This window comes from Solea senegalensis, linkage group LG6 (assembly GCF_019176455.1).
Source record: "Solea senegalensis isolate Sse05_10M linkage group LG6, IFAPA_SoseM_1, whole genome shotgun sequence".
Lineage (NCBI taxonomy): Eukaryota > Metazoa > Chordata > Actinopteri > Pleuronectiformes > Soleidae > Solea > Solea senegalensis.
In genome coordinates this window covers 7,097,890-7,122,551 of record NC_058026.1, presented here as the reverse complement: position 1 = coordinate 7,122,551, position 24,662 = coordinate 7,097,890, and the positions used below count along the sequence as shown (strand labels likewise).

Here is a 24,662-nt window from a genome sequence, read left to right as displayed (position 1 = left end):
TACATTCCCCTTAAGTATGATCCGTCACATCACATATCTCCTGTTGTGGAAATAAAACAGATTGCGTACTTTTATACAAAGTGAATATAAAGATTGATAAAAACGCTTTTATAGATCTTTATATTCTAAAATTTTAATTAATGGGGTTTCATATCTGTAATACTAATGTATGACTATAATGGATGTTGTTGTTCCTCACGAGCACGAAGCACGGAGCCCTGACTGCACTGGAGTCTAAAAGTAAATATGAAGATGAATCAGTGTAAAAGAACACTGCCAAAGCCCAGGGTGTCTCTCAAATCACACTCTGTGGGGAAAAAACACAGACACTTCCTGCAAACCTCAGGTCCATGCGACCACAAGCTAAAACAAATATTGTTGAAATCACATTTCCAGGCACTGAAAACCTCATACCCTTATTTTTGATTATTATGACTATTATTATTTGTAATTTTTTTTTTTTACCCCTTTTTATATTTACTACCTGGATTTTGTTATTTTCCTGTTTGGATCAAACACTGAACTCTTGAACTTGCGTGCGTCAGGAGTGAGTATAGATGAAAGTGAATACTTGTACTAGTTGTAGATTTACTTGTCGCTTTGTATTTTTGCTGATTGATCGGGTAAATCTCACAATTTTACACCATTCATTATTTTATTATTATAAAACAAACACACATATGCAGTGATTTTATTGACTTATTTCAGACAAACAGAGTCGGTGACGCGTTGGACTGAGGACTGTGTTCACAGCAGTGTTTATTCCCTCTGTGTTATACACTCCACAGCCTGTACTGCACCCCAAGTGTGTGCCTCTGTGTGTGTGTGTGTGATGTAAACCACATGTTTTCACCCACTGCTGTGTGACTGACAGGTGTAGAGTTACCGAAAAACAAGCAAAACTCCTCCACTGCAATTACTCCGATCGTGACTAAAATGTAATTTACCACCAGCGTAAAAGCTAAACCTCAGACCCCCATCTGAGTCTCCCAGACCACCTCCACTGAAAATCAGCTTTTTTAAGATTGCAAACGCGTTCATTGACGGATTTTTTCTAATTCTACCAAATGATGAGTGAAATAGTCCAGATTTAGCCCAGTTTTCAGGGCTAAATCAATGCCAGAAGAGGAACATGGGTGTGACGTGGTCGCCCAGCTCTTTCAGTTGTTCAGCGACTTATTTGGTTGCAGTTTGGTGCCAACACACCCTCAGGTTTTAGTTCCTCTGAGTTCACAGTGCACGGATGTGGATCCATACAAACCAAGAAAGGAATCAAACACAGGGAATAGGACACGTTGCTACCAAAGAAGACGAGAGCGATGCTACAGCTCCCTCGGACACTGCGTTGGTTCGAGCGGCTCGCAGCTGGGTGTCAGCTGGTTCGAGGCTTGGATGACTATCCTGGGCGACGACTTCTTCTGTTGTTGGAATGGTTTTTTTCTGCTTGGTGAGCGAAGCTCAGTCCGTGCATGCGCTGTCCACGTCCAAAATCTGGGCACGCGCATGGTGCGTGTTGGGTGTGCGACAACCATTGGAGTCGCCCCCTGATGGTCATTTAAGAGAATACAGGTTTTGGAGACTTCTACATGAGCTTATCTTCCAGGATTGCAGACTACGTCCATGGCAGTTCCAAAGGTCATTTCAGGCCCATTTATTTATTCTTCAAGTGCTAAAACACATTGGTTGATTTAATCCCAGAAAAAACTGACAAAAAAGGAAAATAAATTGGGTAAAAAAAGCAAAAAACAAACTATATATTCTTGTTAAAACACCAAGAAATAACCAGTAAACAGCCAATCATATTTGTGCTACTGATAAAAGCCTTCTCTTCACTGACCATTATTCATAATAATGATTATATCTACTGCCGTAAGACAATAAAATTACTAAATTAATCTTAAATGGTGATAATGTGAGGACACTGCATTAGCACAAAGGTAAATGATGGTCATGAGGGCATCTCCTTCCACGTTGATCACACACTGAGGTTCTGTTCTCATCTTTCAAGGTCTGGTTGGGACATTTTGTCCTCACAACAGAAATGTATGCTCCCACCTCACACACACACGGATTTCATTGCCATTCTTTGCAGGGTTTTTTACTCTATTTTCTCTTTCCACCTCTTAGAGGCGTCAGGCTGGCTCACCGAGCAAGAGCCGGCCAACAGGAAACAAAACAAGCACAACAGAGCCAGGACACAGCCCAGAGTGAAGGGAGGACAGACCAGAGAGATTGATGTTTAGACCTCAAGACAGGGACAAGGATGTGGACGGAGGGTTAAGAGACAGAGACCATGGGAACATTTGGGAGAGGAGCTGTAAACACAGGCAAAAGAACTACACAGAATATAAAGGACTTCATTTCTAGACGAGACAACAGTGACATATTTAGTTCTAAACAACCCATGACATCATCCAAGTCCATTAGTGGGAGGAAGCTGGTGTAGTTTTTCGTCTCTCGGCTCACTGCCCCTGCACTCAAGTGCAGCTGGAACAAATATCTTCACTAGACGGTTTAAACTGTAACAGCCATCTCTTTATAATGGTTCAAACAAAAAAACAAAGCTGGCTTCGAGCCAAAGCTACTGAAAATAAATGAGTGACTATAGATCACAGAGCTCTGCTTCTTCACATGGAAATCCCCCCTCGGTGGATCATAAACTTTAATAATATTGCTGTAAGACCTGGGGCATGTTTTTATATTGTCTTTAAGGGATCTTTAGCTTGTTAGAAGAAGTCGTGGTTGCTTCCGTTTCACAGGTTTATAGGTGCATACACCTGTAAAAGTCTTTAATGCTTCTTCAGACTCAGGAACTCGGCCATTATTCATTTGGTTATTTACAGCTGCCATTTTTCCTACTGTGACCTGTCAAAATGGTCCTTTACTGGACGTTGTTGGGACCAGCAGTGATCCAAAAATCACAAGGCTAAAGGCGGAGTCAACAGAAACAACAAGGTTTCACACGCCGGAGACTCAACAAGACCGACCGACGCGCTGTTGGGTGAACTCATAGATGAGGTGGCAGAGACTGGGTAATTGTCACAGGTGTCTCAGGTGAGATTAACCCTTATAACCTTTTTCCATTACTATGTTTAAACATACAGAGGCTACAAGAATGTGTTTTTTCAGCACAACCTATAGGCCAGAGGTGTCAAACTCAATGACAGAGGGGACCCAAATAAGTCAAGGTCAAACAACGAAAGGTTCATAACAGATGATTTTCCATTGTCCGTTTAACATCTGTCTTGCCTGATTTCCTGGAACGGCACATACTGGACCTGTAGTCACATGTGTCTTATAGCTTCTTAATCATTTTCTGTAAATCTAAAAGAGAGGGAGCCAAACACAAATGAGATGCTGAGCCCCCTCCCTGTCCACATTGCATGTGTTTATTTATTTTACTGGCGAGGTAACTTGGTAAGTGTGGAGGACATATTACCTCGTGGGCAGAATACTGAGCAAAAAGTGCTAAAAAATGTTTAAAATCCGATATAAATATGGAAATATGTCACGGTTCAAAGTTCACTTGGCTCGTTTTTAAGAACAAAAAGGAAAGAATAACGCTCTATTTTAGTGACTTCTGCACAATTATCGCTACTTTATATCACTGCTAAAAATGGAATATAAAATAAGCTAAACTTTGACTCAACAACACATAAGAAAAAAAAAGACTGAATATGCGACCTATAAACACAAACCATTCAAGGAGTGTATTATTCATGGGTGCACCTGCGGCACAGATCCATGCCGCGTGAGCACTAAGGGTTAATCCAGACAGGACAATTATCAAGACTGTACCCCCATGATAGTTTTACTCCCCATTCCTTTCTTTTTCAATTCCAACACTTTTTGAGTTGTTTCGATTTAAAACTGCTATTGCAAATTATAGATTCCCGTCTATGTAAGAGCTAGGTTTCAGAATTATAGAGCCGAATAAACTTGGCAGTTCTGTACTCCAGAGTTATCGTAGCATGGTCAGTAATAACTCTCTCTCTGTCTCTCTGTGGCTCTTTGGTAAAAAATCAATCTAGGGGGAAAAAATACTGCACTTGCTCATGGACGAGGCCTTTGTGATGTCTGCAGGGAAAATAATCCAGATAAGAGGCACATTTCATGGTCCTCAGCTACACATAGGATTTACTCGTGTTTGGATTTCTTCTCCGTCTCTTTTTTACCTCCTTGAATTAAAATTCAAAAGCCGTACAATCATTGCTTGTGTTGCTTCCGACGAGTCTTTGCTAAACTTGAATTTAGACACACCCCCTTTTCATAAGGCTCCATTTTGGACCAACGCCCTTTCTTTCTATGTTCACTTTCTGAAGCGTTGTGAATATTTTCTGGTTTCTTTCCTCTGTGATAATGAACTCAATGTCTTTGGTTTATGGACAAAAACAAGGCATTTGAGGACAATGTCATTTTGAGGTTTTGGGGAAACAACCATCCACATTTTCTTACATTATATAAACCCCCAAAAATGCCTCATCTAGTCATTCCCAGAAACTGGGTCAGGAGGCAGAGATGGGTTGTGAAAGATTTTATTAGGGTTGCCAAATAAATGAGCAGCTTTTTACTCAACATGTATTTGGATAAGTGAAGGTTTGATTTATGTATAAAACACACACACACACACACACAGATGTAGACACAGTAGGTCTACTGGTTCAGCTGCTTTGTTAACACAAATATATAATCATCTGAGAGATTATGGCACATATTTATGTTCAGGATGACCTGCTGAAGTTCAAACTGAAGAACAGAAAGCAGAAGAAAAGTGAATTACATTATTGTTGGTGCCAGATGGGTTGGTCAGAGTATTTCACAAAGTGCTGCTCTACTGGGATTTTCACACAGAACCATAACCAATGTTGAAAGAGAACAGTCTAAACAAGACAAATTACCCATTGTACAGTGGTTCTCAGGCCACTGTACAATGGTCCTGGTTTGCAGAAGAACACACTCTGTGCCTCTTCTAATGCTTTATTAAGTGTAGTGTGTACCTAATAAAGTGGCCAAAGAGCGTATGTGTATACACGTGTAATAACAAATGCATTAAATTAAGTTTTGAATCATTTATCAAACATACATATCTTGGAATTGGGTCATTTCAATGTAATATTAGGAGGAATGTTATAGTATAGCCAAAAATGCTCTTGTCACAATCTACATGATGAAATGGGTCACAGTGGTACGTTGTAGGAATGAGCATTCAAAGCAAAAATAGTGAGTATGTATGCATGCTGGGGGAGAGGAGCAGCTAACAGGATGCATTCAAAGACCCTTGTAAATATCATCACTTCTGTGGGATCTACAGAAGTGTTGAGCTTTTATGGTGCATTCAACAAATCTATCCAATTTTTGCAAACACACACATGCAGTTCACTAACTAAATGATTAATACTGCAAAGTTGTGATAATCAAATCAATGAAAAGTCACATTGGGGCGACACAGCGGTGCTAGTGGCTAGTGCTGTTGCCCCACAGCAAGGAGGTCTTCGGTTCGAACCCTGGTTCGACTGAGGGCCTTTCAAGTTCTCGCTGTTGTGTGCGTGTGGGATCTCTCCAGGTAATCTGGCTTCCTCCCACAGTCCAGATTAATTAAGATTAATAGGATACTCTGAATTGACTGTTTAGGCTCCAGCTCCCCTCAACCGTCACGTGGAGGTCAATGACTGATCATCCATCCATTGTCTAGCGATGTAACCTCCACATTTACATTTAAGCATGGATCCAAGTGTGGAAGGAGATCGTGCAGGGGAGGGATTAAGGTATGTGCTCGGACAGAAGATGCTCTTGGACGAGTTGGGTCTTCAAGAGCTTCTTGAAGATAGACAGGGACGCCCCCTGTTCTGGTAGCGCTCCGTAGGACACATGAAAAGAGCCTGGATTGTCTTGTGCAGGGTGTTGGCACCGCCAGACGACAATCCTTTGATGAACGGAGCAGTCGAGGGGCAATCTAAGCCTTCATGAGAGTATTTAAGTAGGTGGGAGCAGACCCATGGAGCACTTTGCAGGCTGGCATCAGCGATTTGAATTTGATGCGGGCGGCTGATGGTCGCCAGTGGAGTTCACTGGACAGAGGAGTGACATGTGCCCTTTTAGGCTGCACCACATGAGGGTTGTGGGTCAGCTGATGCCAATCCCAGCTGACATAGGGCGAAAGGCGGGGTTGCCCGTCTGTCACAGGGTCAACACACACACAGATACAACCACGCACTCAGACACTCACACCTACGGGCAATTGAGAGTGTCACATTAACCTCTGCATGTTTATGAACATGTGGCAGGAATAAAACACACACACATGAACCAGTACATGGTTTTTGGAATCACTGAACTAATCGATTCTGCTTCTTCTTCCTCTCCCTTATCCACTTCTTATCCTCCTTTAACAACATCTATGAACCTTCACTGAACCCATCAATTAATTGAGAAAATACAGGGAAGAATAACAGACAATGGAAAACTCAGCTCTATACTCTTAAATAACCTAATTAGTGATGGAGTCCAAAGGAGGGATGAGAGAAGGATGAGAAGGAACAGGGAAGATCTCAGGAGAAGTGAGGAGACATTACAGGGGGAAAGAGTGAGACTTTTGATGTTCCTCAAGAGTGTGTGTGATCAGTGTGTGAAGACAGAGAGAGAGAGGGAGAGAGAGGGAGGGAGAGAGAGAGAGCGTGCCTGGAGAGAGCAAGAGCAAGAGAGGTTTCTCCTCCTTTCTTCCTGACACCAGCAGTCTGTTCTTCCTCCTCTGCTGTGGTGTGTGAAACTGCACCAGGTAAGAAAAAGCGACCTCCACCACTTTATGACAATCTGTCTCGCGGCTCTGCGTCAATGATACCCAGTGAGAGAGAGAGAGAGGAGGGGCTGAGAGAGGGGGAGAGAGAAGACAAGAAATCACCCGGCGGCGGCGCGTTTGTGTGCCTGCAGAGACGTGCAGCGCACAAGAAGTTATTCACAAGTCGCCAACTCAGCAGCAGCAGCAGCACTTTTTTGTGTTATATCACATTGCCGCGCGTGCACGCTGCCTGTCGCGCGTTCACTGACACGTATCTGGACGTGCACATTGCTTGTGTTTGCGCGTTGTGTGGTTTAATGCTGCAAAAGGGTGCGTTCATGGTTCATCCGGGCTGCAGCTGCCAAAACTGATGCTCTGGCGTTGTAGACGTGGCTTCTCTCAGATGATTTCATTATGACTGCCGCACGTGCGTGTGTGTGTGTGCGCGCGCGCTTCATCATCTGCATGTAGACCATCATGACCACCGTCTTTGGGCTGATGATGAGATAAAATTAGTCTGTGATGTAAAAGTTTTGATGCAGTGGTTCTCAAATGGGGGTGCGTGGGACCCATGTGGTGCACCCATGAAAACTTTTCATATTCATGCAACAAAACAAAAGTTATCATGATGCATACATATATGCCTATGGCTTTAAGGGCTGTAACTTGTAACTTCTAACCGTAAAATCTCATTAGAGTTCAAATTGTACAGCCTAGAAGCATTTTTGACCATCTGAGGTGTGCTCCGAGTGCAGCTTGGTCTTAGATCCACTTTGAATGTCTTCTTGTCCCGTTAAATGTTGTTCTACTGTAAAAAAAAACAAACAAACCTGTGTGTGTGTATGTTGTGGGGCTCTAGATCTGTTTACAAAAAAGTGACAGTGAATTGTAAACAATTGAAAAAAAAATAAAAATAAGGAGCAGCCCACAAGTGTTAGGTTTGAAATTTTGTATTTTACGTCACAAGGACATTTCTATGAAGTTAAAAGTAATAAACCAAGAGAAGAAAAAAAGCACTGCATCGGTCTTGGAGTATCAAGACTTTGACCACATTGTCTCTTGTTTTGCAGAGTGGATTCAGGTTAAATTATGATTTTATTATGCTTTAGATATCTTGTTACGATCAGCTCTGTCAGTCACGCTGGCCGTGTCACATTGGTTTGTTAGTAGTTGTGTCACAATCTTGATACACATACATACAGTATATATATATATATATTTATATATATATATATATGTTACAACATTCGTTACCTTTGTACACTGGAGCGCTGTGACGAAAGAATGTCCCGCAAGGGATTAATAAAGTATTTTCTATTCTATTCTATATATATATACACACACACACACACACATATATATACACATACATACACATATATATATATACACATATACACACACATATATATACATATACACATATATATATATACACATATACATACACATACATATATATATATATATATATATATATATACACATATACATACATATACATTGATCGAAGCAACGTCGCAATCTTGACCTTCTAAAGCAAAAGTGGAATTGAGGATTTAACCACACGTAGAATTGTAGCGCGACTTCACGTTAGCTTCTCCCGCTAACCTGAAGCTGCTGCCAACTAATAGTCACCATGGCAACTGCCGATATGGGCGGCACATCGGCCGAACTCGAACCTTCTCCCACTCGGTATAAGTATATTTGGGTTCGTTGGGAGTTTTGCCGACAATGCAAACATAGCACAGGAAAACTCACGCTAAAGTGATAACTAGCGCTATATAGGCTTGTTTGTAGCGTCAGACATGTGACCTTATTTAGTTGTTGAAAACCCTGGATTTAATCATTTAATTAGCATACTGGAACCACACTACGGAATCCCAAGCAGGTCACATCTTACTACAAAGCTCTTTCCTTCCATGTATAATCATGTTATTGGAGGTCAGAGGTCAGATTTAATGGCCATAACATATTTCTGGACCTTCAGAGCAACACAGAGCACTTTGTTTTCAATTGATTGGTTATTGTTAGATTCATATTCTAAATAAATGATTTAAATTTGACAATAAGGCCTTAGTGTGCTACGCTGCAGACAAATGATGGACATTATATCAGTCATGCCACCATGTAGATAATCGAAATGGGAATAATAAAAAAAAAGAAATCTAAACCAAACAGTCTAAAAATGGCAAACCCATCTCTGCCAAAAGAGAGAAAAACATTTGGAATTCAGCAACTTCTGCTGTCAATGATCTTTGAGGAAGAACAATTGTCAAGAACCTTGTCTAATCTGCTGCAACGTCTCTTCTGTTTTCTTTTTTATTATTATTCTCGCACAGCTGAGGCCGTATTTGTTTGACAACATTGGTATTTTGAATTTCAAAATCCTGTCATTTGCTTCATTGACCCCATTAAATCACTTCCTCGGTGCAAGCTTTGTGCCACACGTTAAAGCCAAAGATGACTGGTTTGCTAACGCATGGCAGAACAGTAAATAAGTGAACTCCTTCACAGGTTCATGCAGCATATGTTGCACATCCGCCGTGTGTGATGTTAAAGCAAAGCAAACGCTGTGTCTAAGCATGTTTGACAGATGTCTGAGAAAGCAGGGTGTCAGCATGCTGCGTTCGGAGTTGATAAGGGGAGAAGCTGTGAGCCAAATATTTCATGACTTGGTGTATCAGCAGATGTTGTGTGCTGGAGTTCCTTTGGCGACTAGCACCAGATAGTAGAAGTGTCCTTTTCCTTTATGCTTGACAAAAACTATAGAAAATACTTCTCTCAGACAGCTGAGAGAAATGTGATTAACCCACTTTAAACTGTCTTAACACACAGCAATACAGGGGGCTAAATGCAGATGTCAACATGCTGCTATAGCTTAATCATAGACATGTACTGCAGTGTGGACGTTATGCAGAAATCATCTGTGCATGTGATGGAGGGAGGAATGCACATCGCTTGTAGGGGGGCGTGGCCTTAATAGAGCCCTGTCGTAAGTATTCTGCTACAGTTTTTGCATCAAATATAAAAAAAAAAGATTTACCAACTTATTTAACCCTTTAACACAGAGCGTATCACTATTCACTCGCGCCGTTTCAGGAAGCTGGAGAATTAGTGTCTTTGTTGCCAGAGAGGCGAACACCTTTCCATTTTTTGGCCTGTTTTTCCACATTGAGAGACTCAAAAATTCATGTTTTATACCGTTCAAATTTCAAATTTAACACGCCATATCTGTTGTTCATGTACAACTGCAGTGTTTCCCTCGATAAACTCTTGTTTTTCTTCATTTTAAATTGTTGAAACAGTGTTTTAACATGCGGTAAATTGTGAATAACTGACAGATGTTGGAGGTTATTCTGGAAAAATGGGCAAAAGCAATTAGTTACAGGACATGTTCTGGTCCTGTTTTTTTGTTTTTTTGTTTTTAAAAAGAGTCCAGTTTATTCCTGTTAATTCCCATGGAATGTTTCCCAAGAGGGCTAAATGTTTCCATTTAGCCCTCTTCTATCAATTGCGTACAGAGGCATTTTGATCCAAGTCTGTTGGTCACGCCTCTTGAAAGTGGGAGGTGACTGCACCCGTTTCAGACTCATACTCAATGTCAAATGAGATGTTTATTGGCTTTAGTCAGGCTATCAGTGGTTGACACTGGTGCCTCACAACAAGAATCCCAGGTCAGGGATTCAAACATCCTTCCACAGGCCGGAGACATGCAGATTGGAGTCAACTGGGTTAATTGGAGACTCTTAAGCCAACACAACCACTCCTCATTTTTGGAACCCCTCCGTTAGGGACCTAGTACAGTGGTGCAGCACCTTTTTCTGTGCTCTTCCTCTTTTCCTCCTGCCCTGCAGCTCCATCTTCAGCTTCCTGTGTCCAGTGGAACCTTCCCTTTCACTTTTGCTGCGATCTGTCTGTCAGACGGTCAAGGACTGTTTTGATGGAATGTTGACAGTGCAACCGTCTCTTCTTGCAGTTTGTGAAAACTAAACAGCAATACTAGGATTATTATTATTAAAAAAAAAAATGACTGGGAAAAATAAATCAGGAATAATTTATGTAACATGTTGCAGAAATATATCCTCTGACATTTGGCTGGCTTTGACAGCAAAGCCGTTTGGGATTATAACTCGTATTATAATGTTTTATTATCAGTAGCTGGATAAAAATATGCAGGCAGAGGTTGAGCCCATTTGATTTTTTTTTTCCTCAGAGTCGTGCTTCGTCCATCATCTCAGATGTTAACATTCATCCATCACTGTAAAAGCCCCCGGGACATTTCTCGTTCATCACTTTTCTCTCCACTGTTCTCTTGGAATTTCGAGGCTTGAAGTGAGGAAAGCCCTGTGCTCTTTTTTGGAGGTGTCGTTTATTTTTTATGACAGTCTACATTTGGGGACAAATAGCAGTGTATCGGTTGATTGGGGTTGGCTGTCGAAGCTATGGTCAGCGTTTATGTCATGACAGAATCAGACGACACCAATTTCCAGTGTCGGACCCGATTGTGAACTTCGGGAACGATGAACGATGACGTGCTGAGTAACATAACTGAAGAACAGGTTTCTTGGGTGCTTCATGACACCCTGATGAGAATTTCTTTCCCTTTTCCTGCCGAGTTCGACATCTCCTACAACATGCTATAATAGGCGTACTCTGACACCGCGTAACAAACAGATATACGACGGAAAAATTACCCCGAAAAACGTTTTGTTGAGTTTCTGGCAACAGTACCTCTGCTTCTGTGACGTCTCCTCGTGGGACTACAACGACAAAGTCACAAAGACAAAAACGTTGGCGAGAAATAGCTCTTCAGAAACCCATTGTGTAATGATTGCCAACTCCTTGCCCCGCCTCCCTGATGACCTATGAACTCAAGCGGTGTTGTGAATGGTGATTGGTCAGGGTCATACTTGTTGTGTTGCCAGTTTCCCCCGATCAAGACAAGGCAAGAGTCCGATGCCACTCTAATCTGACATGGTGACCATCATGGGTGACGGTAGCTCAGTGTTGTCTTTTAACTGGAAGGTTGTGGGTTCAATCCCGGCTCCGCGAGTCCTTGGGCAAGATACTTAACCCCAAGTTGCATGTGAACGGGTATGACCCTAACCCTGTGAGTGAATGGGTGAATGGCAAAAGATAGAAAGCGCTATATAAATACAAACCATTTATCATACCATCATAAAAGACGATAACATTGTGTCGTCTGATCCCAACATAAATATCCAAGAAATAAACACATCTTGAGTTAATGTCAGTGTTAAGCTGTGGCTGTGTATTAGCTGTTCTATCCTTGTGATGAAACTGACTTCACACAGTTCCATGAGGACTCGTGTGAGGGCAAAACTTGAGGTCGACAAGGGAAGAGATGTTGGTTTACAGGTTCACAATGTGTGTGTGTGTGTGTTGCATACATGAAGCATTCCAAGGGACTTTGAGCACCAGCACACACTATCCTTGAAAATGTGTGAGAATGTCTGCGTCCTCATTCTGAGGGTATCAAATCACTGTTGATGTTCTTATATATACACAGTTCACTCAGGTGTGTGTGGCCTCATAATCCTTTTCCATCAAGCATATCGTTTTTCACCTGCTCTCATGCATTGCTGAATTGAAAACCTCTGGATCCCATTTGCTCACGTTGGGATCTCAGCAGTCATCTATAATCTCTGGCTTTCACTTTCATCCCAGTCTTGTTTTGTTTTGTTCTCTTCATCGTCTTGAAAAAACGTCACCAGGAAAATCCCTCAGATCTACCGTGTTACATGTGCGAGTGAGATCTTATCCGCGCGTCACGCGCCTGGAGTTCATCGATGTTTATTGTGGTCTCGTAAATGCACTTTCTTGGTGTGTTTGCTTAGCCTTCAGAATCCAAACTGCCAGAGAGGGCTGATGCTTTTTAAGAATAAACATTACAATAGTTGGCTAGCGGCACTGTGAACAATGGAATTTAGCCATAACCACAATAACACATCTTGGCTGCACTGCATTCTGGTATATCGAAACAGCTGTTGTTTGAGAAACGTGCATGTCTGCTAACTTTTACAAGAGTCTTCCCCTGTATGATGAACTTCACTGACTGATTAAACTGATTAAATGTCTTGCCTGTCCCCGGGAATGCCGGAGGATTTCTGTCTCGTGTTGAGATAAACCTCAAAGTCAGAGAAAGTCTTAGTTTTAGCTCCGGGATTTCACAATATCTTGCTTGTCTGGAGAGGACAAGTTCAAAATATCCACCAATCCATCCAGTATCTAGAACTCTAATCTTTTACAGGTAGCATGGGGGTTGATCGGATAGCAATCAGATCTTGAGGAGGACACTTGAGACCTTAGCATGTTAACCCTTGGTGCTCACGCGACATGGATCTATGCTGCAGGTGCGCCCATGGTAAATGGCCGAATAATACACTGGGTGTGTGTGTGTTTATAAGTCACATATTAAGGCTTTAAAAAAGTAGCAGTAATTGTGCAGAAGTCACAAAATAGACCATTTTTCTTTCCTTTTTGTTCATATAAAAAAAGAACGAGCCAAGTGAACGTTAAAATTGTGACGTATTTCTGAATTTATGCCAGTTTCATTTGCCAGCTGTCACTACGACCTGTCTCCTCCCTGTGGCGCTGTGCAAATAAATGAGGGGAACTTGGGTGGAAGTTAGGTGGCCGAAGAAGAGGGAGTTTAGTATGTCGTCCAAAAATGTCAAGTGATATTGAGCAATCCCTGAACTCTGCACATAAAGACCATCGTGGAACTGGGATTCGAACGTGTAACCCTAGGTCCGTCTTGCTGTGAAGAACCAGAACAAGTTCAAACAAACTACTTTTACGTTCAAAGTTTACCTTTCCAATAGTATAATATTTCCAAAACCATTTCCCACTATTATTATTATTTTTATTCAGTCTTGCTAGTCTTCTTAAATAGAACCTCCTGACTTGTTTCAATGTCTGGACCTTTTTATTTCCAAAACCTGGCAGGGACATTTTCCATCCTCATGTGTCACACGTTTTCCTTTTCCCCCCAGACACGATGTGGTTTGTTGGAAGTCATAAACCTATCATGACGCATTAGAGTTAATTCAACTCCAATAACTTCACTCTTTTCTTCCTTTTTGTTTCCTCTTCTCTTTAGGTTGTCATAGTCATGTTGGTGGTGGGCGCCAAGCTGCTTTTGCTCCTCCCCCTGGTTTGCTGTGTCCCCTCCCCCTCCAGGCCACCGATCAGACACTGCCGGCGGTGCTGTGATCAGCACGAGCCGTCAGCGGCCACAGGTCAATACCAGATGCCAGAGGTCCGCACAGTCATCAACATGACCATCCTCAAAGGTATGAACTAACAAGTCAACCTTAACTCATTTTACTTTACTTTAAAATCAGTCTAATCTACACATTTGTGTTTCTTTCTCATGTGATAGCTACGTATTCGCAGATTCGTCGAAGATGACCTAAGATGATTTTACTTAATGTAATTAAGACCCAACTTAACACTTTAACACCGATCGTATCCCAGACGACTTTGCATTGTCGTAATTTCGCGGATTATCAGAGATCGTAATTATCGGAGATCGCAAACTTCCAGCGTTTTCTGAAAGCTGAGAAGTTGCACGTCAAACTTGTGGTATGGTACTTGCCGGAGAATCAGCGCGAGACAAAGACTCAAACAAATGTTATTTTAAATGTGTTATACTGTTTAACACGCAAAATCTGGCGTTCGTGTACAACTACAGTGACTTTTCTAAATAAAATTCAGTTTTTCCTCAACTTTAATTGTTTATGCACCATGTTTACATGCAGAAAATTGTAAATAACCGCCAGATATGGGCAAAAGCACCGACTCACAGGACATTTTCTGGATTCAGAGTAAATGCCAAGCAATTTTTTTGCTAAATTTTGCATGACTCGTTTGGCCACAGTATCAGAGTAACTGACTGACAATTTGCCCAATCGCTCTAAAATAGAGGAAAGGATGAGGGGCTATTTCTTTCTGAACCCTTCTGTTTGCTATTTGGCAAATCGGTGAAGCAAATTGTTGTGAATTGGTTGCCTGGTGCAAGTGATGTGAAATTCCCACTGAGTCATTGACTCTGTATGCCAGTGCTTCCCAAACCTTTTCTTTAAATATCTGGAATCCCCAATGTGTGCCTGTTTCTGCGCCGTTCAAGAGGTAAACTAAGAGTTTGAATAATCAATCACAGCTTAATTGTACGCATGTATTTGAAAATGATTGCTCAGACAGAGACGATGATCATCTACGTAGAAGTGTGCGTGATTAGTTGTGCGTTTGTATATAACGCTTTCTTTTGGGTTTGCAAGTTTATATTGAAACCCTCAAGAGGTGAAGAGGTGGACGAATGCAAGAAAAGACAGGGTGATTAAAAATACAAGGTTACCAAATGTCGAACTGTTACACAACCACAGCTCGAGAGAGGGAGCGAGAGATTTGTGAGAACATGTGTCTTTAATTCCAGAGTCATAGCAGCCAACACAGCCAGAACAGTGATGCGTCATCACTCTATTGTTTTATCTGCTGCTCCTTTGATAACAGCACATACCAAGAGTGTTTTAACCCCAGGATCGACCTGGGGTTTGGTCCAATTGCATAACCACAAAAAACCAAAAGAACATGTCTTTCAAACGCACACATAACACAATTCACACACATTGTTTTTAAGGCACCGGGGGGAAAAAATTATACCGCTGAAGAACATAATTCCTTGGACAATTAAGACCCTAAAAATTATCTGAATGGGGCAGTAATTTCCACAAGATATGTAGCCCTGAAAACAGGAGAGTTTGCATTTGTTTTGCATAATTTCAGCTTTTTATCCACATGGAATTGGCGTTCTTTCTTTCTTTGTGTATAAAGACTAACATTACAGGTTATAAAGCTACAAACATTGGGGACTTTTCCTTCCTCGCAGCACTAGTAATTTAATTAAATTTATTAAACAGGTGTTTTTCTTGAAAAATGACTCAGGAAACAAAGGCTCAAGCTGAATAAAAGGGCAGTAAATCAGAAGAAAAAGCAAAAATCCCCAAAACATATAGAAAGGGCAAGTAGAACCATCTTAAAACAATGACTCGACACAACCTCGACACAACCTCCCAACACACTCCCACAGTCCCTCTGCCCCCTCACAGTCCGCCTCAGTGGCTTCTTATAGTCCTCCAAGCCCCTCCCTAATTGGACTGGTCCATTGCATATATAGGTAAAAGTAGGTTACATCCTGTAACAGAAACATGTAGAATATTATCAAGTAAATATACAATAATACTATGAAAATAAACATGAACTGTGAAGGTAAAAAGAAAAAAAAGGAGCTTAATGTCTTAGTCTTAGTATTAAATCACACCTGTAATCAGCCACACTCTGAGCTCAGGTCACCAGCCACAGGTGTCTTCACTGAGGCTGATTAGCTGGAGGGAATGTGGGCATGTGAAAGGGGAGGAGGGAACCTTTTCACAAAGACATTTCTTGAAGTTATGCCATGTTTATGGAAAACAACGTTCTCATAAGGAATTCCCCGTGGATGTGGCCCACATGTCAAAAATGTCAACTTCTTAAGGTGTGTTGAAGTTGAGGTAACCACACGCTTAACAGTGACAATGACTTTCAGCTGTGTAATACAAGGAGGATCTGGCCAGGCATTTTAATCAGGCGCTGGACCTGAAAACATACAGTACACACATAGTTTCAAACACACACAACTTGAATAAAGACACTTTTAAGGATTTACAGACTCACTGGAAAACAAAAATGCCAAAACTCTTAGTCATGTTGTGTTCTTACAACTCGTCTACATTCATGAGATTGTGTTCAATCTCACACTGTGTAAAATACTAAGTGTGCTGCCGTCAGTGTCTCATAATGTGCTCTATGCTTTTGCATGTGCTCATCAGTCTCACGTCACCTCATCTTAAGATGGCTGTTATATTCAACAACCAATGTTGGGTTGTACTGGACAAGTGTCTTGTAAGACACTTGTCCCCATTGACTGCAGGGCCAATTCAGTGGGTATTTCTTCCAATTCAGTGGTTCACTGTACAAACTGTACAAGTTATAACGTCTTTTACAGTGCCTATAACACTAATTTGAACCCTAATTGCACTTGTCTACTTGACAGTGAGCTCCAACGCCTTTCTTCCTTGATGCGTGTGTGGACTAGGAGCTTAGATCTAATGGAAAATTCAGACCTGAGGCGTTCACCAGCTGAAAAACCACTGTTATGTACTGTAACTGTGGTGACGTATTGTGATTTTAAGTGCAGTTTTTAACTTAAAACAAAAAGTAAGGCTAGAATTTCATCTTTGGGGTGGCCATGGCTTTTTCAGGGGGTCCACGGACTATGACAATGAATTTGTTTCTCTATCAATTTGTTTGTCTGTTGAAATGTATATTTAAGCATCTATTAAGCATGTACAAAATGTACGCACAACATACACTACATACACACTCAAAAAATAAACTATGTAAAAAAAACAAATTTTTCAACAAACAATTTGACACCATTTTCACATAAAAAAACACTGTACTGTCAAGGATGCCAAACTATCCTTGGTCTAAGTAGAACAACGTGTAAAGAAAGAAGTCACATATGTCACCCTGTCATTTCATTCCCAACTGAACCTATGAAAAAATAAGTCAGTCTTCTAACTGACAGCATCACAATTACACCATGTCAGAGCTAATAGACCACTGTAGATTTGTGTTTAATATGCAAACTTTTCAGCTAGTTCACAGGCTAGCTAGTATCTTCAGCTAGCATGAATCAGCTAGCTGGCTCATTGTCTGCTATTTTCATTCCTTTAATGTAAAAAATATCTAGCGTGTTTGTCCTATCACGGACAACTCGTTCTTGTCTTAATGCCCATAGCAAAGTTTAACTCCAAAAAACGATCTCCGATTTTAAACAGTGACTTATTAGGCAACCACCGTGAAACTTACTTTAGAGATTTTAGAGGCTGTTCATTCTTCTTCTTCGGTGGCGATTCTTCTTCTTCTCCTTGTAAGGTGGATTACAACTCTTTGTGGTACACAGTGTTGTCAACTCCTCAATAAGGAAAGTCGTGTTTGGCTGTCATAAAAGTCGCTAAATGACGCCATTGCCTAATTTGCATAATTGCATATATATATATATATATATACATATGTATACATATATATATAACCGCATGTGCGCCGTGACACAGTACAGATATCAGTACTGACACATATCATACATAACATATACGACGCCACAAAAGTCTCCAATAACACCAGAAAAAGTCGCTAGATTTGTCTCTAGTCGTTTTTGACAAAAAAGTCGCTAGGAGGAGTTGGAAAGTCGCCAGATTTAGCAACAAAGTCGCTAAGTTGGCAACACTGGTGGTACATAGCGCCAACTACTGTACAGGAGGATTCAAATTGCAACTGGCTCCTTTCGTGCCGTGACATGTCAATCAACTGGGGTGGCCAATCAGATTCAGGGGAGAAAGGGATGGAGCGTTGATAAATTACAATAATAGAAATTCCCAATATCATAAATTGGTAACTGTGGTGAGTATCGTGTTGTTTCAAACCAAGTTGACGTGCACAAATGTCTTGTAAAGAAGGCTTCGCCTGCTGTGGAGAAACAGAGAAGAGAAAGTTCCTGCGGGGTTAGAAAGTGTCCATGCTGTTGTGATGCGAGGTCAGAATGAAGGATTAATCCCTTATATGGACATCAAGTGTTGCTAAGCTGCTATTTGTTGAAACTGCTGTAATTCTCCTTAGGGGGTTTTTACTGAGGACACTGGTCACTGTGGATGTTTGGGGAGGTTGAGGCTATCTTTACCTCCGGTCTTCAGGAAATGTCGGTTATGGCGAGCGAGGGCAGTGCTGTGGCCTCTTCCTGTGTGGTTTACCCAGCCCGTTCTCCACTTATGACCCCTCTGCAGGGATTCAAAACATCACCCTGGACACAGAATTGCAATGTTTTTTTTTACTAGGCCAACATCAAGGTTTATGTCATCCAAACCTAAACATTTATTTACATGACATGATTTTCAGGCTTAACAAACACGTCGCTTTGAATTCGACACGTTGCAAAAACATTTCTGTTCCACAGTGTGTGAAGAAATGAAAGAACGGGAATACATTCATCTGTTTATTGTCCGGGGAGCAGTTTCTCAACTCACACACAGCTGCTCCATGCTGATATGAGGATGATGTTTAAGACCTGTCACTTGTTCACTTAACTCGACATATTTTAGACTGCACTGGATATACGCTTCATGAAATCACTTTCAGAGCCTGTTGTGATGTGACATCAGAAAAGAGAGCCAACAGCAAATAAGGTCCATAACAACATATCCAACTAATTCTAAAGTGTGCATAAATGAACTTGTTTTGAACTATGGCTGCCGAGCATCCGTTGCAAATGCCTTCAGAAACTCACATGGACAAAAGGGGCGGGGCAGAGGCAGTTGAATTGTCACCACACTTAAGGCCTAGCATATAATCTCTGACAGAGCTGTGATCGCATTTTCTCTGGTCCGTGTCCAGCACCAAGAAAGGGCTGAAGGGGTTTAAGGGATTTAAGCATGATACAAACAAAGTTATTGACCGGAATACATGTAACCATAATATAATACTTTTTGTGGTGTGACAGAGCTCGTACATTACATATAATCATTCCCTGCTTCTGCTACTGCTGATTCTCTCACAAAATGCAAACAAAATGCAAACAATATCTATTGCTCAGTCACTCTTCATGACATATTTACACATATCCAGAGAGAGATCTTTGTTTCTCCAGTACAGTACAGTTTGGTTGTGTGTGTTGGTTATGTGTTGTATACCCATCGTTTGACGTGTTACTTATCTAGACTGCATCTGGGAAACTTGGAGCTGCATGGTCTGGGAACAGCAGTAGCTGTGACAGGCACTTGATATGGGCAACCCTTGATTCTGTTGCATTCATATTTTCAGTTTAAAAATGATTGTACAGTTACACAGAACGTCCAAGTTAAGGCCCAATCCTTTCTCTCATTTCACTGGCATCTCTCACCACTTTCATGTCGGCAAGCTACAGCTGTATCGATTCTGCAAACCCGATGACACAAACACTATCTACACTCTTCATATTTGATTTACAGCCATCAAAGACTGGTTGTCACCCAACCATCTGCAACTAAAAAACTGCAAAACAACACACCTTTTAAGCCCCCCCAAAAAAAAAGTATTGGCATACTCAACCTCCACATAAACAAAACTAATTCAAACCTGTCAACACCACTTAAGAAACCTGGCCAAACTCAAGTTCAAGCTCTCACAGCCCTCACCTGGAATTAATGCACACCTTCATCTTCTCCCAACGAGATAATTGCCGTGGCTTCCTCTCATCTTCCAGACAATCAGCTCTCTTTTGTTTTCAAACACTCCAGGCTCCTTACTGACACCAGTCACAGATCGCACATCGCTCCCATCACTGCGTCCCCACACTGGCTCCTGGTCAGAATAAACTTGTGTGTTTCAGAACTCCTCCAACCACACTCCACCTCCAGATCACTCTGATCCTCCACCTTAGTACAGCGCTCCAGCACTTAAAACAGTCCGAAGACGTCCAAAGACACCTAAGATTAGCCTTCTTACCTTAACATTCAACACTTAAGAGTATACTTTCCATCTAATGTTAGTGGTAAATCCATCCATCCGTCCAGTGTCTACCCCTTTATCCTCCACAGGTAGATCACGGGGTGCACCCTGGACAGGTCACCTGTCCATTGCAGGGCCAACATTTAGAGACAAACAACCATTTACTGACACCTGCGAGCAAGTTAAGGTGTCCAGTTAACCTCTGGAGATTGGCAACACCTCTCACGACCCTCATGTGGAGGACAAAGTGGTAGAAATTGGATGGAAGGATGAATTAACTTTTTTTTGGACATGTGGTAGGGAACCAAAGCTCCTGGAGAAAATACACACACACTATGTGCAGAAAAAAAACGCGGATCTTTTGTATTGTGCAGCACGTATTATGTGCTATATAAATAAAGCCTTACTTACTATGTTTTATCTAATTTCCCCAGGTGATAAAGGAGAGAAAGGAGACAAAGGTACCCCCGGGAAACCAGGTCTGGAGGGTCCTCCTGGCTTCCGAGGACCCATAGGCCTTAAAGGCAGCAAAGGGCAGGCAGGGGCCCCCGGAGACGCCTGCAAGATCCCTCAGTCGACCTTTTCAGTGGGACGCCGGAAGGCCCTGCACAGCATTGACTACTATCAGGCGCTGGTGTTCGACACGGTGTTCGTCAACCTTCACGAGCACTTCAACATGTTCAAGGGCAAGTTCTACTGCTACGTGCCGGGGATCTACTTCTTCAACGTCAACATCCACACCTGGAACTTCAAGGAGACCTACCTCCACCTGATGCACAACGACAAGGAGCAGGTGATCCTGTACGCGCAGCCCAGCGAGAGGTCCATCATGCAGAGTCAGAGCGTCATGCTGGACCTGGCCCTGAACGACGAGGTGTGGGTGCGCCTCTACAAGAGGGAGCGGGAGAACGCCATTTACAGCGACGACGTGGATGTTTACATCACCTTCAATGGATACCTAGTGGCACCGAGCATCCAGTGAAAATACGACAGACAGAATAACAGGAGGTCTGGAAAAAGAAAATCTCTGAGGTGGATTATTGTTAGTATTTTATTTTTTTTGCCATGGATACTGCTTTGCCCCAAGAAAGAACTACTTTTCAGGAAGTTTGGTGCTTTTTTAAGATTCCTTCCTTTCAGCCCAGAGAGCTACATACCATGGTTTCCAAAAACCTGGACTGCCCATTTCAAAAGAAATTTTAAAATAAGAAAGGTAATGCGGCACACAATTAGGAAAGAATGTGTCTTTGTATTAGAATTACACTGTTGTGTGAAGCCAAATGTCTTTTGTACTTCTGTGCTGTACTAGTTATTCCTTCTTTTCAGGGACTTTGTGTAAAAGACAAGAAAAAAAGTTCTTTCACTTAACAGGAATTACAAAAATAACAAATGTGCAATCATTTATAGAGCAATTTTGCTATGATGGTTCTAATGTGTTTCGGGTGGCTGCTGTCAGAGCTGAAACACATGTTTACTTGGTGCCTTTCAGAAGATTTCTAAGGGTCAGTTAAAAAATAAAAAAGAAACTTTGCCTTGCCCTGCTTTTTTTCTCGACTGGAGGTGTATGACAGCACATCACCAGCTACATTTTAGTTGAGATTTACAGGTTTCCTGATGTGGAACCATTCCGCTCAGGTTCTTTTTTTTGAAAATTAACTCATACATGTGTCTTTAAAGTGGGGTTTTTCATGAGTGTGGTGCAAGTTGAGCACTTAAGTCTGGACATTTAGTCCTTAGTGCGTGTCTAAAAGTCACTGCACACTCAAAACAAGTGGCAACATAAAGTGATAAGTTATTTCAAATCCAGTTTTTGTAGCCTTGAGATTTGCGATTTGCCGAGCACAATGTTGAGATTTTGTAACCAGACGTTCACAATTGTCACCTGGACGATATTAGCTGTCAATCTCACCGGAGTCCACTCATATGAACCATCTATTTCCCTGTAATTCGGAACATAATTCCCAAAATTGACATCATTTTCTTTTAAGGACCTGAAGCTAACAATCCAGACCAAGTAGAATTTTTCCCATTGACTTGCTTTCAATCAGTCTCCACCCTGCTGCTGATTCAAATTATTTTTGCCTCAGTTGGCAAACCGGAAGATTGGGTTTATGGGACAAAAACATCCTCACATTATGGTCTGTATGAGTAAACATGTTCCTCTGGACTTTTCCTGCCATCCCCCAAATCAAAACTTATCTGACCCATAAAAACTCCCATTGGTTTTCCTCTATGAACTATTAACTCTTGAGGATTATGAAGTTATATCAGCAACTCACTCTCTTGTGCTGCCTTTCACGTGTGTTGCAGTGGAGACTTGCAGTCACACCCTTCCTCCACGTTCACGTTCATGGTGCTGAGTCTTTTATCTGTTGTGTAGTTGTCGTTTTTTAACTGACCCTTTAAACAGGAACACATCCCAACATATCGAAATAAATAAAAAAAACAACTGTGGTGCTTTATTTTCAAATGCAGGGATGCATTATTTAAAAGAAAAAGGTTAAATATCATGAATTCTTGGAGATGTTAAACTGCAGAGCAGTTGATGTAAATAGCTGTATATTTAGCTGTCTATAACCCAATACAATACCTGTGCTATGCTGTTGAAGCTGGACTGTGTGCGTTTGTGTGTTTTTTTATCTCCTTCTCTCACTTAGTGCTTCTTTGTTGTGTATCGCTCAACAGCCAAAAGACATTTGATCGTAAGAAATTAAACGTTTTCATGATTTTCACGTGACACCAGTGGCCAAGTGTGTTCACTTACGATGTCACATGTTCACCACAAAGGATATGTATGCACATTTCTCTGACCCTCACTCAACTATCTAATTCTTCACTGACATTATCCAGTGTGGGAGTTATTTGGCTCACAACTGATGCACTAAACTTGAGGGAAATGGGGGGTATATGTGATTTAACCTTCAAAATTGGCCACTAAACAATCAAAAGTCCATATCAAATTGTCAGAGACAGTAGATGGGCTTCTGCCGCACGTCACCTCCATCTGTTTGGCCATATCTCTCCCATTAGCTGTAATGTCGTCCTCAGGGAGGCTTTTGGTAGATGGAAAAAGGCAGGCTGCAGCATTATAAATACTTTAAGCTCTGAGTGGAGATGTGAAAAGCTTTATGGGGAAACAAAGCCCTGTTCCTGGATCATCAGCCCAGACTAGTGGAAGCTGTTCCAACATGCACAGAAGTCAGTTAAAAGGGAACACTGGTTGATTTAGTTCACTCACTCGGCCTTATTTGAATTTTAGCAGGAGTCTTAAATAAAATGTTTGATGTGATGGAAACTGCAGGTCAACTAAAACATTTAATGTGTAACTCAACCCCGAGACTACTGTTTAGGGAATGTGTTTCTTTGAGGCTTGTTTTGAAAATAAATCCTGTTGTTAAACAGGGCTAAAACAGAACCTACATCTAAGCATGTTAATCTTACTAAAACAGGACTTTAAAAATACATGTAAACATGTTAATCTGACTAAAACAGGACTTTAAAAATACATGTAAACATGTTAGTCTGACTAAAACAGGACTTTAAAAATACATGTAAACATGTTAGTCTGACTAAAACAGGACTTACATGTGAACATGTTAGTCTGACTAAAACAGGACTTACATGTAAACATGTTAGTCTGACTAAAACAGGACTTACATGTGAACATGTTAGTCTGACTAAAACAGGACTTACATGTAAACATGTTAGTCTGACTAAAACAGGACTTTAAAAATACATGTAAACATGTTAGTTTGACTAAAACATGACTTACATGTAAACATGTTAATCTGACTAAAACAGGACTTAGATGTAAACCTGTTAGTCTGACTAAAGGAGGACTTACATGTAAACATGTTAATCTGACTAAAACAGGACTTTAAAAATACATGTAAACATGTTAGTCCGACTAAAACATGACTGTATCCTCCACATGAGGGTCTTGGGGCCGAGCTAACTTTGACCTCCAATTTAGAGTGTCCAATTAACCTCTGCATGTTTCTGACTACAATCTAAACACCCTGTGATGGACTGGTGACCTGTCTGTCCAGGGTGCATCCCACCTTTCATCCTATGTCAGCTGGGATTGGCACCAGCGCCCCTCATGTGGAGGATAAAGTGGTAGAAGATGGATGGATGGACTGTGGGAGAAAAAAACACAGGGTTATTATGGAATTATTTGTTTAAAATATGTTGCTTAACCCAGCTTTAGCTACCTACGTATGAGCCTAAACATTTTAAACATACTGCATTCGCACCCACTCTGTTGCCCATTAAAAAT

At 41.3% G+C, this 24,662-nt stretch overlaps 1 protein-coding gene across 1 annotated transcript; it reads left to right on the top strand.

The window, feature by feature from the left end:
- The first annotated feature begins 6,672 nt into the window (after positions 1–6,672).
- c1qtnf6b (C1q and TNF related 6b) lies at positions 6,673–23,120 on the top strand. Its single transcript, XM_044028462.1, has 3 exons — positions 6,673–6,775; positions 13,902–14,094; positions 20,818–23,120. Exons 2-3 carry the CDS (start codon positions 13,914–13,916, stop codon positions 21,363–21,365), a joined length of 729 nt encoding a protein of 242 aa, XP_043884397.1. The 5' UTR covers positions 6,673–6,775; positions 13,902–13,913; the 3' UTR covers positions 21,366–23,120.
- Positions 23,121–24,662: the final 1,542 nt, after the last annotated feature.

Bases quoted from the DNA above. Each gene is read 5' to 3' on its own strand.
- c1qtnf6b (XM_044028462.1), top strand. From the start codon at position 13,914: ATGTTGGTGGTGGGCGCCAAGCTGCTTTTGCTCCTCCCCCTGGTTTGC. The intron at 14,095-20,817 runs GTATGAACTAAC...TAATTTCCCCAG, and splicing joins CAACATGACCATCCTCAAAG to GTGATAAAGGAGAGAAAGGA.